This window comes from Vollenhovia emeryi, unplaced genomic scaffold (genome assembly GCF_000949405.1).
Source record: "Vollenhovia emeryi isolate VEMERY1.0 unplaced genomic scaffold, V.emery_V1.0 DF939141.1, whole genome shotgun sequence".
Lineage (NCBI taxonomy): Eukaryota > Metazoa > Arthropoda > Insecta > Hymenoptera > Formicidae > Vollenhovia > Vollenhovia emeryi.
In genome coordinates this window covers 776,082-793,471 of record NW_011967225.1, presented here as the reverse complement: position 1 = coordinate 793,471, position 17,390 = coordinate 776,082, and the positions used below count along the sequence as shown (strand labels likewise).

General features: G+C 41.0%; 2 protein-coding genes across 4 annotated transcripts; one reads left to right on the top strand and one right to left on the bottom strand.

The window, feature by feature from the left end:
* Positions 1–56: 56 nt before the first annotated feature.
* On the top strand, positions 57–2,545 carry LOC105566945 (ubiquitin-conjugating enzyme E2 L3). Of its 2 annotated transcripts, none has more exons than XM_012021398.1 (4): positions 57–164; positions 593–688; positions 1,444–1,630; positions 1,800–2,545. In XM_012021398.1, the coding sequence occupies exons 1-4, from the start codon at positions 138–140 to the stop codon at positions 1,967–1,969; spliced, it is 480 nt and encodes a 159-aa protein (XP_011876788.1). In that variant the 5' UTR covers positions 57–137; the 3' UTR covers positions 1,970–2,545. The 2 variants fall into 2 exon arrangements, with proteins under 2 accessions (XP_011876788.1, XP_011876789.1); XM_012021399.1 differs by having other exon boundaries at positions 158–192.
* Positions 2,546–3,845: 1,300 nt separating this feature from the next.
* Positions 3,846–15,001, bottom strand: LOC105566942 (cullin-3). Of its 2 annotated transcripts, none has more exons than XM_012021391.1 (14): positions 13,845–15,001; positions 9,012–9,395; positions 8,640–8,843; positions 8,382–8,561; positions 7,912–8,286; positions 7,669–7,839; positions 7,445–7,552; positions 6,962–7,139; positions 6,641–6,873; positions 6,365–6,534; positions 6,129–6,267; positions 5,832–5,959; positions 5,708–5,764; positions 3,846–4,383 (listed from the first exon to the last, which is right to left on the bottom strand). In XM_012021391.1, exons 1-13 carry the CDS (start codon positions 13,902–13,904, stop codon positions 5,740–5,742), a joined length of 2,355 nt encoding a protein of 784 aa, XP_011876781.1. In that variant the 5' UTR covers positions 13,905–15,001; the 3' UTR covers positions 3,846–4,383; positions 5,708–5,739. The 2 variants fall into 2 exon arrangements, with proteins under 2 accessions (XP_011876781.1, XP_011876780.1); XM_012021390.1 differs by lacking the exon at positions 3,846–4,383 and adding an exon at positions 4,714–5,456.
* Between the last annotated feature and the right edge of the window lie 2,389 nt (positions 15,002–17,390).

The following is a 17,390-nucleotide window of genomic DNA, read 5'->3' as shown; positions in this document are numbered from 1 at the left end:
GAAACCCGAGCGCCGGGCGCGGGGAATTATCATCCTCCGGGGGGGACGAGCGCCCTGGGAAATCTCTTGATGCGGGAGACGCGCACTGGCGGCGGACTCGGCAAGTTTTGCTGCTTTTGGTGGAATTTATTTTCAAAATGGCTGCTACGAGGAGATTGCAAAAGGTAAATTCGAGGTAGCCGTGAATCCGCGGTGAGTCGCCGACGTCGACGGGGGGGGGACCGGTGGCCCGGCTAGCGGCGAGGTCGTCGCCGTCGTCGCCGCGCGCGCTCCGACACGCTCCTTCTCGCGCGCGTGTCGCTCGGCGCCCTCGGCGGCAGCGGGCCCTCGCGCACGTCACTCGGCCTCGTCGCTGACGTGCGAGGGCCACCCCGCCGCGAGAATCGCCGTCTCGTGCCGCGGGCCGCTCGGCGATGCCGCCGGCAGTTCGGGGCGCGGGGTCGGCCCGCGCCCCGGGATCCGCTCCGCGCCTAGTCGCGCGCGCCGCCTTCCCCGCGGACGGCCACCCGCGTCCGTCCCGAGCGCGGCCTCGGGACTCCGCGCGACCTGACCGCGGCTCCGCCGACCATTCTCAGCCTACGGCTTTTTCCAGGAACTCGGCGACCTCAGGGCGTCGGCGATGAAGAACTTCACAAATATCCAAGTAGACGAGTCCAATATCCTCACCTGGCAGGGCCTGATATTGCCGGTACGTCGACGTCCTCGTCGTCGTGTCGTTGATTCCCCGCGGGTACCGCGGGGGGTACGTAACCTAGAATACGGCGCGCGCGCGCGCGCGCGCGCGGGTCGTGACTCGTCCAATTTCTCTCTCAGGAGTGCGTTTCCTTCACACCCGAGGTGAGACAAACGTTCTTGAGAGAGAGGAGGGAAATTAGATAAAAATGTGGCCGTTCAACGGTACGTTACATGAATGTACGTTCAAATCTGTTTTTATCCTTCGTATGGGAGTCACTTTCTAATGCCGAACTCCCACGGTGTTCCGCGATACGCTGGTATCGGCAGCTTATTTAAATGCGTGTACGAAAGTTTGCTCGACGCGCTTGATTAGCGACGTGTAAGTACTGGACGTGCAGTAAGTTTGCTGCAAGAATGTAATTATATAAATTGTGCAACTCGTAGATTCCTGTGGATAAAATTCATCGCAACTGTTCTATTTTACGTAGTGAATATTGTTGGAAACATTGTTTATCGCTTAAAAGAGTATGCATAGGATGTTCTTATCGTGACGTATTTTGCATACGTGATACTGCTGTGATTTTCTTCGATGCGGCCTCGCGTCCACGCAGCTCGATCCGAGAGACGTGTGTATCGCCAGTCGACTCGCAGCTTTTACGGAAAACCGGCAATTGCGTCGGCCACACGTTTCCCGGATCGAGCAGCGCGGACACGAGACTTAACGTATGTTAGTTTACCAGTGAAGACATAAGGTGCTTTCTTCCACAGGATAATCCACCTTATAATAAAGGTGCGTTTCGCATCGAAATCAATTTTCCCGCAGAATACCCCTTCAAACCGCCAAGAATAAATTTTAAAACAAAGATATATCATCCAAATGTAGACGAAAAAGGACAGATATGTTTGCCAATTATAAGCGCGGAAAATTGGAAGCCTGCTACGAAGACGGACCAAGGTCAGTCTGCGTTTCACTCCACGGCTCTTTTGTATTTTTCAGTGCAATTGTAACTGTCAGCGTGCAAAACTTGATATTCCAAAGGCAGCGAACATGAATTTTAATCGCGCTTCTTTCTCGAGACAAAGCGGGATATTTCTAGTTAAAAATGTGCCATTTACGCTTGCAGTGATCCAAGCTTTGATAGCATTAGTGAATGATCCCGAGCCCGAGCATCCCTTGAGAGCGGATTTAGCTGAGGAATTTCTGAAGGATAGAAAAAAGTTTTTAAAAAATGCCGAAGAATTTACGAAAAAGCATGCCGAGAAGAGGCGGGAATCATCATCTTCTAACGAATAACCCCGAATGATTAGCTTTACTTACCATCACCACCACGATGCCTGCCGCCCGTCAGCTGATTTAAACTCGAGCCAATGTATACCTGTCTGTTAATCCCCGTGAAATCTCACAGATTCGAGTTGAGATGACTCTGTACAGTATTGGTTAACACCGACGATATGAATATACGCAAATTGTAATGTTTATAAGAAGTGGGATGAACTTTTCAGAGTACAGTAAATTGCATTATTAAGTACATAAATTGCATAATTATATATAATAAATAACTGTATCATATTGTATACAATTTATACTTGAAGTCATATGCAATTATACTTTGATTTATCATCGAGAATCGTTACATTCCAGCTTGATCCTGTAGGAATGTATACGATGACGAAAACGGTTCAGCATAGAGACGTCATGTTTGTCAGATGTAGCAGCGTATGTAATACAGTATGTATTAAAGTACGTATAATTTCCAATGTCGTTTAAGATGTTAATTTATAATTGCATTTCGAATTTATAGCTACTGCTTTATAACTGTTATTAATATTAAGATTACAAGTAATAAAAACGAGGAACGTTTGCTCTCAATTTTCAATTTTTTTTTAAACAGAGATCGTCGTGCGATATACAATTTTTTAATAATGTAGCGAATATATAATTTAACATTTTTCGTCGACCGATTCCAGATTGTAAACCGTTTTTATTTTTGACCCCACTTTTCAATATCTAAATGCAATATAAATTTTCTTCACAAGGTGTTTGCAGATTTTATTTTGTATCCTGTACAGAACTATCTTAAAATGCTTTAATATAAAATTTGATACAATTATCAAATTTATTTACAGCATTCTCCGACACGTTTCGTGATGATTACCGAAAAACAAAAATCAAGAGTAAAAACATTGAACTTTTTTTCAAATGTCATTTAAATTATAAAAAGAATAATCAACAAGGTTACGACATGGTCGAAATCACTGGAAAGGAGTCCTAGTCATTTTTCTTTCCATTTGATTGCTGCAGTTTCTGATTTTCCTAATGGGCTTAAAGGCTAATGTTACATGAGAATTGTGTGAATATTCTTTTTATATGGCCTGATAATATATTTAAATAGGCAAAACAGTTATTACAACTCTCTATCCATTAAGTATATATGTAATATAATAGCTATACAAATATAACGTAATATATGAAATATTGACAAAAGCTCCAATTACTAGAATATGAAATGTCTTCTTTATACTATGTGTGCTGTGTTTATTGAATACTTGTATAAAATTAAGAAATACAATATTTCAAGATTAGTAAGTTATATATTTTGATATAAACGTGATTAAAATTATTTCTCCTATTCAATATACTTTAATAAGAATTCGTAAAATCTTCATGATTACATGAAATATCATTTGCATTTTAATCTGCGATTTATACTTGTGCAGAAATTTATGGCAATATTTTGAAAATGACACGAAATACTAGTGAAATTTTCACATTTATCTCTTAACAGCACATATAGATAAATAGTTGTTTAGCAAAATGCTATAAAAATTGAAATCGCTAGACGAGAAATTTTTTTTGTTGAAATTAAAATATTTAATATTGTGAAGATACATGTTGAACAATTTATTTTTATGTTTCTATAATTATGAAAGTAACAAAATCATATTTTAATTGTTTAACCTTTGCCCTGTATTTATTCAAATTTCTCGGGACAATAAAACATACTGAAGCAACATTAATCATTATGATCAGTAATGTAGCTCAAAGACTATAAGAAAATTAATTGGACACTGTTCATCGTATAGGATATTATTACTTACGTAAAAACTTTATACAGTTATTATAGTGTAAATGTATGGATATATTCTCAACGAATAAGCTTATGGTTTCATTGTTAAATCGTAGGAATAACTTCAGCATTTATTTTTAGTATTACAAATATACATTACATATATGCTGTTTGGCTGTTATTCTGATATATAGTGTGTGTGTGTATATATGTATATGCAGTTTTACACATATCTATATGTAAAACTTCGCAAGAGTAATTTTTTAGGGTAAACTGGGTATTTTGTATTTTAGCGTGTTAAACTTTGTATAAAAAAAATTAATGTATCAGGGTGAATGTTCCAGGAATAATAAGTGCTGTTGTAACATTTTAATTTTATTCGGTTCTGTGTAAGAAAAAAAAGGAGAAATCTTCATTTAAATATTAAAACTTCATCTTAATCAATAAAGAGAAAATACAAATAAAAACACGACACCAATAACTCGCTTTTCTTCACTACAACGTGAAATTGTGCAATACACGTTTGAATTGAACTGCATTTTATTAAGAGTCTTCACCTTTATTTAATCTCATGCGCACATTTTATCCGGTTAACAAATTCTGCATCTCTTACAGATTCGTAGATCCCACTTTTGGCATACTATAATAAATATTTTGTGTTGTAAACAGTTAGTACTGGACCGAGTTGCAATGAAATGATTGAGAAGCTAGGTGGAAGAGGCGGAAGCTGTTAAGCGTTCGTCTACATTCGAGAGCATGTATGTTTATTACTATATGAATTCAAATTATATATTTATATAAATACAAAATATAATGTAAAAACATATCTATATGTTCAAAATTAGACTTAGCAGATGAAAATTAACGTATGCATTATGTATTACGAGTCATGTGTATATATATTATATAAGAAGATAAACATGATTTGTATTTAGGGATGTGGAGTGCAGACTTGAAAAATAATATTGAGTTGTTGGAAATGAGACAAGTATATTCTTAATAATACATTCACATCACTTATTTACATATATAATTGATAGACATCAACGTAAATAAAACTATATGTAAATGTACCATTTTTCTTCCTAAATTCACGGTATATTCAGATAATATTTATGTTATCATAGACAATCACAGTCTTACAAGTGTAGAAAAGTTCCTAATTGCAATATTATCAATGCGAATCGTCTTCAGTAACTTAACTGTATTTTGCATCATTAGAAACGTACATTAACTAAAATCTCTCTAATTTAGAATACATATTTATTATAATGAGTACTCACATGTATTACAGGTGTATTGTAATACAAGTGTATGTTAAACAAATGCACATGTAATTGAAATGTGGAGTTGAAGCGCAGATACAATATCTTCGTTAATTATTAACAACAAAAAATTAATGCCTCCCTGATTTAGATGTAACAATAAGTGCAAAATTTCTTTGACACGTCGACCTTTTCCACCAAACTAGTCAATTATCAAAAGAATATCTTGCCATTCATTTCAATTACAGAGATGTTCCATGATAACAAGCGTATAAAATGTCTAATTCAAATCAAATATTTTATAATGGATATTTTATAAACGTAATACACCATCTTACAGCTTCAGCACTCAATAATGGCCCATTTCTATTTATTTTTAATATATATTTGCAACGTCAGCCGTAATCGACAGCTTACCATTTTCGATAAATTTCCCAATCATACACTCCTGCAAAGAACATCATACATTGTAAATTTAAAGCTAAATAAGCATCAATGGTTATCAGAATATTTTAAGTCTCTGGAAATATATTTTCTTGTTGGCATGGAATATCCCTTGGATATAAATTCACAACCGAGAAATAAGATAGTAACGAGAAGAATAACAATAATGACGCTACAAATGATAGTGATTCGGTGAATAAAATATGAAGAATCATTAATGTGTAGTAAGAGGATATATTATTACAAATTACTTACATGTTTGTACACATCCAATATTGTATTCAGCATTAAGCAACGTATGTGTACACCTTCCTGCAAATCGCAGAGCAACATCGTTAGTTTATATTTCTGTAGTAAGTACTGGCAATGCGTTACATACCGATCTTCCGGTGTACGGGCCAAGTATTCTCGTTCAATTAAGCCTTCGATACGTTTCTTAATTATTACAGGTGAAGGCAAAAATCGACCTCTTAACTGTTCTGTCACTTCTGTTACCAGTATGTTATGCTAGTAAAAGAGAACATTAATTGATTATGCTCTATACATTCCACACAGTATTACAACTTATCTCGGGTGAAAGAATATTTCTCTACGTTTGCGAAATACGTATCAATGGACAAATTATTCTCAGTTTGAAAGAACTTGTACTACTTGTAAAAAGTTCCAAGTTACATACAGGCATACGCTTTCGTGCTTTCATAATTCGTACGATGGCTGCTTCGATCTCGTGCTTCCGGTCTTCATCGACTTTGTTGCGCGTCTCTCTTCTCTCAGGTTCGGATTCTCCCTTCGCTGCCACGGTCTGGATCTTCACTCTTAACAAAGCAATACAAATATTCGATAAAAGATGCTTATTTACGTCACATATATTATTTATTTCAGAAAAATATATATATAGGTATCTGATAATACCTATGTAATTTACTGGTAAAACTGTCGTTCACACAGAAACAGTTCGTAGATTCGATTTCCTTCGTACGAGGGTGTTTAAGTAAAATTCTCTGTGTAGCTTTACCCATGGCAAGAGATTGTAACGCTCTGACCAAATCCCTCTCTGGAATATCGGTTTCACCTTGAATTTCCTACGCAATATTCATACATATATAAAATTACAAACATTTTGATTCTTTGTGTAACAACATGTAAATATGCTTAATTAGCTGGTTAAACTGATATAACATAACTAACCTCATACGTTAACCTTTCTCTCTTATTGAACAGCATTAACACACACATTTGGTAAGTGGAAACTTGTATTATGTGCTTTCGTGGTGTACTACACAGGCTGCTTCGTTGGCTCACTAAGCCACTGCTCGCGCTGCCATTCCCAATAGAACTCGAAGACGACGGAGTGTCCAAGCCCCCGCAATTATTCTCTTCTCTTCGTGGTCCGTAGAATACAGCGTTCAGATCAGCGGAACCTGCGCAAATTTTCATCATTTAGCTCATTACTATTAAATGTTTGAGTAAAAACGGTCATTGATGAAGATGTAAAGACCAATAACTTACCTAATTGTGGTTGTAGCGTTAATTGTCGACCGCTATGTTTAGCTAGGTAGAAGCGCCGGAAGGCATCGAAGGCATCACGCGGAGCAGTAGGCATACTGCATTTTGGAGTGGCTGATTGCGTCGGCCAGAAACCAGTTGTGAGCACCCGGACACTTATATCCACGCCATGCAGATTTGTCTTTATGAAAAATACAGGTAAAACATTAAATAATCTATGGCACGTACATGAATATTAACTTCACAAAATGTCTTTTAAAATAATGTTTAATAATTAAACGTAATCAGAAAATTAAGTGTTAACAAATCTTGCTTGTGACTCTGGTTGCGCGATAATTTATAGTTCGCAGCTGTTGATACCAAATTTTAATATTAAAATTATGTGTAGGAACATTCAAGACGTATCGCGTAACAAAATATATCTTTTGCTATATTCTCTTCTGTTAACTGGTCTACTACACTTTATTATATTATCTTGTTACTTACGCCAGATGTAAGAACATGATCCTTAAATTCATCCATAATAGTGTTGCTGACTGTTATATCTTTAAACATGCCTTCCAACTTTGATGTGAACTGACATCCACATTCAGTCTAAAAAAAAAGGATAATGAACAATGTATATTATTAACTTTTTTTTAAACATAAGAATGCAAGCAATACTGATAGGGACAAAATAACTTTGGTCTGGAAAATCACTTGGTTCTCACCTTAAGTTTGGAAATCATATTCTTTTCACTATCGTCTGAAACAGATTTATTCAACAATAATCGTTTGGCTAAATGTTGTTTATAGTACCGTTCAAATACATCCTTTTCTTGTAAGAAACGGAATAAAACCATAGTTTTATCTAGGATCCCTTCAATCTCCTGCTCTGTCATCTAGAACCAAGTATATTCATGTATCGAAAGTCACGCGATACGTAACATTGCAATTATGTGCACAATACTAACTCCTTTGACACCCTTCTTCAATTTGTCGTCGATAAATAGCGACAGATACTCCGGGCTCTTGGGATTTAAGTTAAGGAAGTATTCAAAATCCGACGCTATCATCTGTTTGTAATTCTTGTCGTTATTGAAAGAATAATGTAGAAAATGATCAAAGCGATCCTTTAGATCTAACAAGTTTTGGACGTAAAGAACGGCATTTGTGGTTGATTCGTGCTCCTCTTGCACTAACGCGCGACCCTGTTCCCTAAGAAACTGAGATACACAGTCGCACACAGTGCGCAACCCGTCCGACACTCTCGAAAATAGTTTATACATACAACCAAGGTCTTCTGTTTTCTGATTTTTGAGCATGTGCACTACACCACTGTTCTCCATCTGTCGAGCACAGAAACATGGTATAACACACAATATACAAACCCAGTTCAATCGCGTCCACCAATATAACCCAGATCATAAGTAGACGAACGAACCTCGACAATGGTTTTCATGTGTATTTTGATTAACTCTTCTTCTACAACCTCTACTATCCGTGACTCGGTGGACTCGTCTAAATAGTGTTTCGCTCTTTCGGACTCCTCGCAGATTCTAGCTTCAACCTTCTTTATGTATACCGATGCGCTGTTTTCCGCCAGAAACTTTTGAGATTCCATCTGAAGTAAATCGTGGGCGGTTACACACGGATACGCGCAAAAGAGTATCGCGGGTGTATCTCATTATCGGGCACTCACTCTATAAAACTCAGCACTCTGTTGTAAAAAAGGCCTTTCAAAATCCTCCTCGTAAACTTGGCGATTGTTAATTCCAAGTAGCATTAACATTTGGCAGGCATTTTTTATAGCGCTACGATCTACAACCTCTCCCCTTCTTTCCCTCGCGACCATACCTAATAATGTTTCCCGCAAATGATCTCTGACGCATCCATATCTGACCACCTGAAATTAATAAGGAACTTGTCAAACATTACGCATAAGAAGAAAAGTCACGGCGGCTTAACGCTGCAAAATCCACAGTCGTGTAAAGAAAGTACTGTTTCACCGCGCTAGAAAGCTTCTACGTACCCAAAGTTAGTTATACAGGATTAAAACGTGCGTGAAAATTACCTGATCTCGAAAAATAATTAATCCAAGATTATACACATTGTCTACATCGTTCTGTTGAACGTACACTCGGTCCATGTACATCAAGATATCCCTGATCATCACCATCGACGTTTGATGATCGTTCCACGCTAGATTCAAGGTTTGCAGGAAGTTATTGTTCAGGGAACGAAGAACGTCATCTCGCACTTTGTTTTCGAGATGCTGCGTTACGACCTCTTTCAGTCCTGTGTATAATCGTTCGCCGTACTTGTGGAGCACCATCGTGTAAGCATTGCGATAAAGTTCTTCGAAGCTGAGGCCAGAGTTATTTTTCTTCTGTATCTCTTGAATAGCACTCTTCAGTAAGGTCCAGATGCTCTCTACATACTTCTCATCCATAGTTGTCTGCGAAAACAGAGTGTTTATGGTTCTTTTAATTGGCTGGCGACTAAATAAGACCTTTTCTATTGTCTCTATTAACTTTAACTTGAACAAAACCTGTGTTTAGTATTAATCGGTCTCGCCAAGTGCGTTTTTCTTCAACAAACTTCGCGGTCGGTCAATACTAAATTTGACAATTAATACTGCACGGAGAATTTTTTTCTTAAAATTTATCCTGAAAATCGTGTAATCGTGGGACGTGACCTTTCGTAGGATTTCACGCGAGTTTTTTTTAAATTTTATAAAAATACATACCAAGTAAAATTACTAGTGAAATGTATGGTAAAATTTTCACAAACTCTCATAGAGCTCTTCAAAACGCCACGTTGTCTCACGATTACGTAATTTTCGGGGTAAATTTTAAGGGAAAATCCTCCCCGTGCGGCAACCCGAAGAATTTGATTTGCTTCCCATACAGCACGCATGTCTGAAATACGTCCTTGAGACATGCACGTGTCCGTTTGACTTTTTACAAGACCGTGTTTAATTTACAATAACGTAGTTGCAAATACTAAGTACACATTAAACGAACGCGAATGCAATCCCTCGGGGAAGAATGTTAACTCATGCTCACTGCATAAGCATAGCAACCAATACAACAGATAACAATTCTCACAAGAGTGTTACGAATTATGAGGGGATTGTTTTTGTATATTAATCCCGGCGCAGGAATCGGCGCGATCGTTCTGCCGCCTTGCTGCAGATCGTAATCTTCATTTTGATAATCCATCATTCTGTTTCGTTTTCTACAGTTCTGCTTTGTATCTCTGTACAGGTTTCGCTCGCACGTTTTGCTTTGTCATAACCTTGATCATGAAAATGCACATACATTTACGAATGGAATCTTGGGGAGAGAAAGACAGAATCACTTGTTTCTTTTTATCATACTTTCAATGGCACTTATTAAAGGCGGCTTTTGGCGATCATTTGGTACGTGTACCGAAGTTGTACCAGTGCACACTGGGCGTCATAAGTGCCTTTACACCTGAAAATAGCCGTCGAGTTCGATGTATTGCGACAGAAAGTTCAGTTTATTAAAATAAATCTGCCTATTGGACATCTTTAGCGTCTTTCTTCAGGTGTAAAGGCACTCAGGACGCTGAGTGTACACTCTGGTACACTTTGTATCAAACTTCAGCAGGTAGACTTTGTAACAACAACCTTGTTGGTGCCTCACCTTATGCTTTCGATCTTTTTGCATTGCTCTTTCTTTCGCTGCGTCTCTCATTGCAACAAATTAAATTAAATACGAACCAAACAGTCGCCAAAGAAATCGCCTTAAATGTACAATATTTATGTTACATGATATGTTAAGTGAACATAGTTTACCACGTAGACATTGAACGGTGCGAGCAAGTCTAACCTGCCGATGAAATGAAACTTAATGGAACTGTGCAGATCTAATCGTGCAACTGCAGATCCTTTGCTATTGAATTTGAAGCGAGGTAAGACTTTCGAATTAGATCCACACTATTCGTTATATTCACATTACGATAAAGGATTCGTTTACCAGAGACAAGCTTTCGATTAAACATATAAAAACATGTACTTTGGAAATAAATCCCTCTCTTGCGCGGACTTTCGCAAAAACGAAGAGCAGCCGGGTTGGGAAAGGGACACGTTTCTACGTATACAACCCGTTATTTGTATTAAACAGAAACCGTTTGCGCGTACGGACTCTTGTTAATATCACGCGCGCCAATCTGTTGAGAAAAGTTGCTGGCGATATTTAACTTTATTTACGCTATTCGGCACTGAAGAACAAGGTGTTTCTGGCATTGCGAATTTGACGAACGGCAAAACGTGACGTTAAAAATTTAACATGGTTATCCAGCTGCACCTTATCACAACTGTCCCCCCCACGCTACTATGGTAACCATTGCTAGTCGGTGCTTCCCATTTACCGGCGCGAGTATCACTTTCGCCCGGTTTTCCCTTTTCTGGTTAAATGTTAACCAGAGGTTAGTCGACTCTCCGTCTTTTTTTTTGTATTATTATCTGAGCAGAGATAGGCCCGGTTTTTCATTTTCTGGTTAATTGTTAACCAGAGGAGGGGGTTTAGTCGATTCTCTGTCTCTTCTGGTTAACGGTTGACCAGAAAATGAAAAACCGGGCCTTAGAGAGTCGATGATTAACTTCTGGTTAACAATCGACCAGAAAATGAAAAGAAAAAAATCAGGCCTACCAGTCTCTTCTTAGGGCTCGGTTCTTCATTTTCTGGTTAACTGTTAACCAGAAGTTAGTCGACTCACCGTCTTTTTCTATGCTATTATCCGAGAAGAGACGGAGAGTCGACTAATCTCTGGTCGACAGTTAATCAGAAAATAAAAAAATCGAGCCTTAGATAATAATATAGAAAAAGATGGAAAGTCAACTAATCTCTGGTTAACAGTTAACCAGAAAGTAAAAAACCGGGCCTCTATCTCTGTTGTGTTCACTGGATGATGAAGAAAGACAGACTGATACTTGCGTCGTTAAATGGAAAGCACCAATTACTTTTCTTGACGACAATGTCCGTCTCGCGCGCGGACGGTGCTTAGGAACATATGCGCGCTTTCGGCGAGCAACATATTTATTCAATTTAAGTATCGCCGATAAGTGATAGTTGGAATACAAGCGTACAGAATACGCGGTCGCAAACTGAGTTAAGGCCTGTGTCCACGATGCTAGAACTTGGTCCAAGTTCAAGATCAACTTGCAGCTATTCCATAAAAGCTGCAAGTTCATTGGCTGCACATTTCTCGGAACTAGAACTTGGATCAAGTTCTAGCACCGTGGACACAGGCCTTTAGACAAAGACGTTCGGCACGAGAGAAATACGATTGATACGTTTGGCGTAATTTATGAAATAAATGTATCGCCGTGCGTATTTTTATTTCGTACCGAGGTCCAATGTCCACTTCTATCAATGCTGATTAACTTTAATCTCGGCTCGATTTACCTCTTTTTTTTATATCTTTTTCTAAGGTCCGGTCCGCAATGCGTTGTTAGTCGTTAGTCAGAAGTCAGGGGTGCGATTCTCGAATTCATTCGGAAGAGATACGCGTGAATTCTGCTCTCGCGGAAAAGTTGCAAGTCGATTGGCTAAAGGCCTGTGTCCACGACGCTAGGACTTGGTCCAAGTTTCTAGTTCCGGGAAAACGTGTGGCCAATCAACGTGCAGCTTTTATGGAATAGCTGAAAGTTGATTGGCCACACGTTTCTGGAAACTAGAACTTGGACCGAGTTCTAGCATCGTGGACACAGGTCCTCAAAGCTACGCGAACAGTCAATCAACTTGCGACTTCTCTGTAAGGGCAGAATTTTCGCATACGTTTCTCTCTCGAACGAATTCGAGAATCGAGCCCCAGAACGGAGAACGGACCGACATATTTCTGATTGACAACTCAATTGGCCACGTTCAGCAGGCACAACTGTTGAGTGAGCGCTCACTCAACAGTTGTGTCTGCTGAACGCGGCCATTGTAGACTGGGCCTGACTCTTGAGGCCCCATGTCCACGAGGCTAGAACTTGGACCAAGTGGACACGGGCCATTTGGAGCTGGAAAAAGATGAAATGTCAGAGATGTCAGTTTTTAAACTTGGCGCGACACCGACACTGCATATCAATGGGAGCTTTCCAGCAAGCGACACAAGTCGACACAAGTGTCGTTCTGTCTTTATTATTCATTGAATGCGAAGAAAGACAGAACGACATTTGTGTCGACTTGTGTCGCTCGCTGGAAAGCTCCCACTATCTATTTTGAAGCTTACGCCTCTAGCACGACGTTGATTCATAAACAACTCGGGCCGGTCTTCATTGGCACGCGAGTCCTGATTACTTGCGACCGTGCCGTGTCCGAGATGATGGCTAGATTCTTCCCCCGATCGAGGGTACGGGAGCCAGAAGATCAGGGAAAAGTGTTCGAGGTTATGGCTAGATTCTTCCCCCGATCGGGGGGTAAGGAGCCAAAAACTCAGGGAAGTGTTCGATGTTATGACTAGATTCTTCCTCGGATCGGGGAGACAGGAGCCAAAAAATTAGAGAGAAGTGTCCGAGGTGGAGGTTACGGCTAGATTCTTCCACGATCTTCCGATCGGGGAGGAGGACAGGAGTCAGAAAAATGAGAGAAAAGTGGTCGAGGTTATGTGGGATAACGTTTGTCGGCTGCATCTTCTCGCCGCCGCGCGTCGGGCACAAGGGTGCAGGATAAATAAATAAATAAATAAATAAATGAATGAATGCATAAATAAATAAGCCGTTCACACGCGTGAACGCGAGAAGACACGGTGCGCGGCGGGTGGACGCGAGGGGCGGCGGGGAGGGAGCCGAGGGGGCATCCCTCTCTCTCTCTCTCCTCTCGCCTACCCCTCCCTCCCACCTTCTCCTCGCGCCGCGGGCCAGGCGGAAATTTCGCGGCGCGGAATTACTCACCGGGAAAGCACGTATGCGCATCTTGCTCTCTTTCTTCATCATAGCACTGCTCTTCATCATGTCGGGTTCTCGGTCTCGGGGGGGGCGTGCGTCGAAGGTACTCCTCTCCTCAGAAATGCCGTCCTGACGTGAAGGCTGCCTGGGCGAGCGCGCGACGCCGCGTGCACATCAACGTGCACGGCCGCGCGCACTAAAAACACACACACACACACACGCACACAGAATACACACGCGCGCGCGCGCGCACGAGGAGAGACAGAGACGCAGCGCGCACGCACACAGCCGCGGTGCCCGCGAGGCTGTTGCGACTCTCTAAGCGCGGCGGGCGAAACCCATTTACGTATCGGGAACAGCCGATGGATCGCTCGCCTCGCCTCGCGTTGGGAGACGGTGGTTGGTACGCCGCGCGAGATCACTGGACAACGGCAACGTGGTGAGGACCGACTGCGGGTAGCCCCTTCTTCCTCCTCCTCCGCCCCGCGGCCGAGCGCATTTAACGACGCCTCTCCCGTGGGCGAGCGCTAGCCTTCCGGCCCGACAGGCGAAACTCGCGGAGGCTACGCGAGGGATAAAGGTGCGCGCTTTCGACGATTGAAGGGAAGAGCGAGAAAGGGGGAAGGAGAGCGCGGATCACAGGCGCGAGAGGGAGCGAGAGAGACGTGAGAGGAGGAGGGGGGGAAAGAGACTGGAGAGCGAGAGAGAGAGAGACGGCGAGCGGACCGACACGATGGAGTCGAGCGAGTCACGGTCGAGAGGGGAAATGTCGCGCTCCTGTCCTGTCAACAAGCCGTTGCGCGGCGGCCGATCGCTCTCCCCGTTTTCCCGGCGCCACGAGCGCGGCTCGACTCGGACGGCGTACGAGAGTCTCAATGAGGCGGCCGCGGTCGTCCTCGTGACATAATTGTGGAGCGGAACGAGCGCGGCGCGGCGACGGCGACGGCGACGACGGCGAGTGACGATGATGACGAGGCTCCTCGTCGTTGCGCCAGCAGCAACTCCGCCGCCGTTAGCAGCAGCTGCACCGGGTATCCGTCACTATTCGCGAGCGACGAACGGCGATACTCGCGACACATGAATCACGGCCACCAACGGGGCACACGGTGCGCGCGTAACGTTTCGCGTAGGGACCCCGCAATCGTCGGCGGACTCGTCGGACATCGACTGGCCTCGCGGCGACCGTGCGGCCGCCCTAGCGGCGCGGCCGCGCACCACCTCGCGCGCGCTACTCCCGTCGGTCGGTACGGACGATCCCTAGGACCGACGAGTGGCCCCGCGGCGGCTTCTCCTGCCGCCGCTTTCGCGCGCTCTCGCTTGAATCTATGGCCGGTATTCATAGTCTGTTCTTATATTTAAGATCGTCTTAAGTATACTCTTAATGTGTTTTTAACCAATCACAGAGCCGTATTAGCCTCTTAAGACAATACTTAAGATGATTTTGAAATAAGAATCGACTATGAATACCGGCCTATGACCCCCTTTACACCGTTAAATCGGTTGGTACGCGCGTCAAGGTGGTGCGGACTGAACATTTGATACCTCCCTGTTTACACCGATCTATCTCAAAACAGATTAGGTCAGGTTAGGTTAGGTTTTTAGTCCAGATAAAGTCACATGTTTTCGGAGTGACAAGTCTATGGCCGGTATTCATAGTCAGATCTTATATTCAAGACCGTCTCAAGATCATCTTTAGATACTCCGTAGCCAATGAAATGTTCCGTACAGTATCTTTAGATAAATTCAAAACGGTCTTGAATAGAAGATTCGACTATGAATACCGGCCTATCTCTTCTTGTAAATCGGTCGATATTTATAAAAATAATGGACGGAGGACAAATTCTAGCGTCATTTATAACATTATTCGACGTTTTAAATGTGCAGCACGAAGCCAGAAAGAACGTCTCAAGAATATGATGAAACGTATGAAGATAAAATTGAGAGAATTGTATCTTCAACAGAGGAATGAATTGTTTTGTACAATGGAATCAAATGACTGATCCAAAATCACCGACTCTTATTTTAGATGGCATTCAATACCAAAGCAGAATATGGACCAAAGAGAGGAGTAACGATTTTCGGCACAGAATCGTAGATCATTTCACTCTGTCAGACATCAATCGCTTGGTACGCGTATCAAATAGTAAATAACTAGTAAATCAGTTTAATCATTGGCTGATCAGCTCAAATACACTACTTGATACGCGTATCAAGTGCACGATGTAAACTAGGCCATTGGCTAGCCACTTTTCGAATGTCGAAAAGAACTCGCAACGCTTTGTGACATTGTTCGAACTGAGTTAGAACCCAAGCTTCTTTATATAAAGCCGTGAACTTCCCGCTTTGTTTTTATGCGTACTATAATCGTGTGGGGGAATTTTGTAATTTTATAAAGCCAATTTCAAATTGCTCACGATGTAAAAGTTAAAAATTTCAAATACCAATATCTTTTTCATTGGACTTCTGACCCGAGTGTTTTAAGTATGAAAATGTTGTGCTATGTGGTCCGCAACTTATCCTGGCATTATTCTGTGCGTGAAAGTTAATAAAAAGATTTACCAGCGCAAAAACTATACTCGAATGTGTCGGTAAAATCTTTATGACAGTTGGAAAGCAGCTTTTTCTGCTGAACGCAGCGAATGATCGCGTTTGGTTCGAATCAGATCAAGAACAATGGTGAAAGAGGGAAATGTGAGAAATGTAAAGGGTATTTATTGTACAATATCATCTCTCACTTTTAATTGTATTATCAGAGAATTGTTTCGAATATTTCACAAACGTTCATTGTGCCCCTCTCTTACAAAAATGCAAACTTTTAAATCGTTTAAATTGTCCTCAGAATGCAAAAAGTCTTCCTACACTTTGGTTATCCTAATTCAATTCTTATTTCTATTCCTCGTGTTTTCACACAATGTATATTATTATTTCCACAGGTAATGACTGATCGAACGTTTTAAAAAAATTCAATGCTAAGTCAGCATGTAATCCTGTATTCTATAAGATTTTCGCTCTACAAGCTCTGCAGCTCTGTAACTTCTTTGCTCTCTCTCTCTTGCTCTACAGCGCTACATAGCTTGTAGAAATACAGCGTTACAGGATATTTTTACAGAATATACAATTTGTGTGTCACATTAAAATAATTCTAATTAAAATACTTTGGTCTCTATCATACTTTATTTTAATACGAGATTATTGTAAAAGCACCGAAAGTAAAAATCTTCAAGTCTCGGGAAAGTCCCTCTGAGCGATTACTAGGCCTTTATCACTGATTATAAATATAAATATAGCCAGTGACAAAATTATTAGGCATCCTCATAATCATTATACTGTACTGAATCTGATACCGGGACAATTTCTATTTAAAAAACAAATTGTTTAGTAACGCGTTCGTTGCTTCTATGCAGTGAACAACGTTTAAACAATAAAAATCTTTCCAGTATTAGATTCAGTACAATATACATTGGAAATCTAAGTGTATCACTTTTTATATATGTAATTTGCCGAAGTACTTTTTATATGCTTTCTTCCGTTTAAAACCACAATGTTATTTTA

Excerpts from the sequence above, each read along its gene's own strand:
- LOC105566945 (XM_012021398.1), top strand. The coding sequence starts at position 138 with ATGGCTGCTACGAGGAGATTGCAAAAG. Across the intron at positions 165-592 it reads CTACGAGGAGATTGCAAAAG|GAACTCGGCGACCTCAGGGC; the intron begins GTAAATTCGAGG and ends GGCTTTTTCCAG. Across the intron at positions 689-1,443 it reads GGCAGGGCCTGATATTGCCG|GATAATCCACCTTATAATAA; the intron begins GTACGTCGACGT and ends TTTCTTCCACAG.
- LOC105566942 (XM_012021391.1), bottom strand. The coding sequence starts at position 13,904 with ATGATGAAGAGCAGTGCTATGATGAAGAAAGAGAGCAAGATGCGCATA. Across the intron at positions 6,535-6,640 it reads GAGAAAGGTTAACGTATGAG|GAAATTCAAGGTGAAACCGA; the intron begins GTTAGTTATGTT and ends AATATTGCGTAG. Across the intron at positions 6,268-6,364 it reads TTTACCAGTAAATTACATAG|AGTGAAGATCCAGACCGTGG; the intron begins GTATTATCAGAT and ends TGCTTTGTTAAG.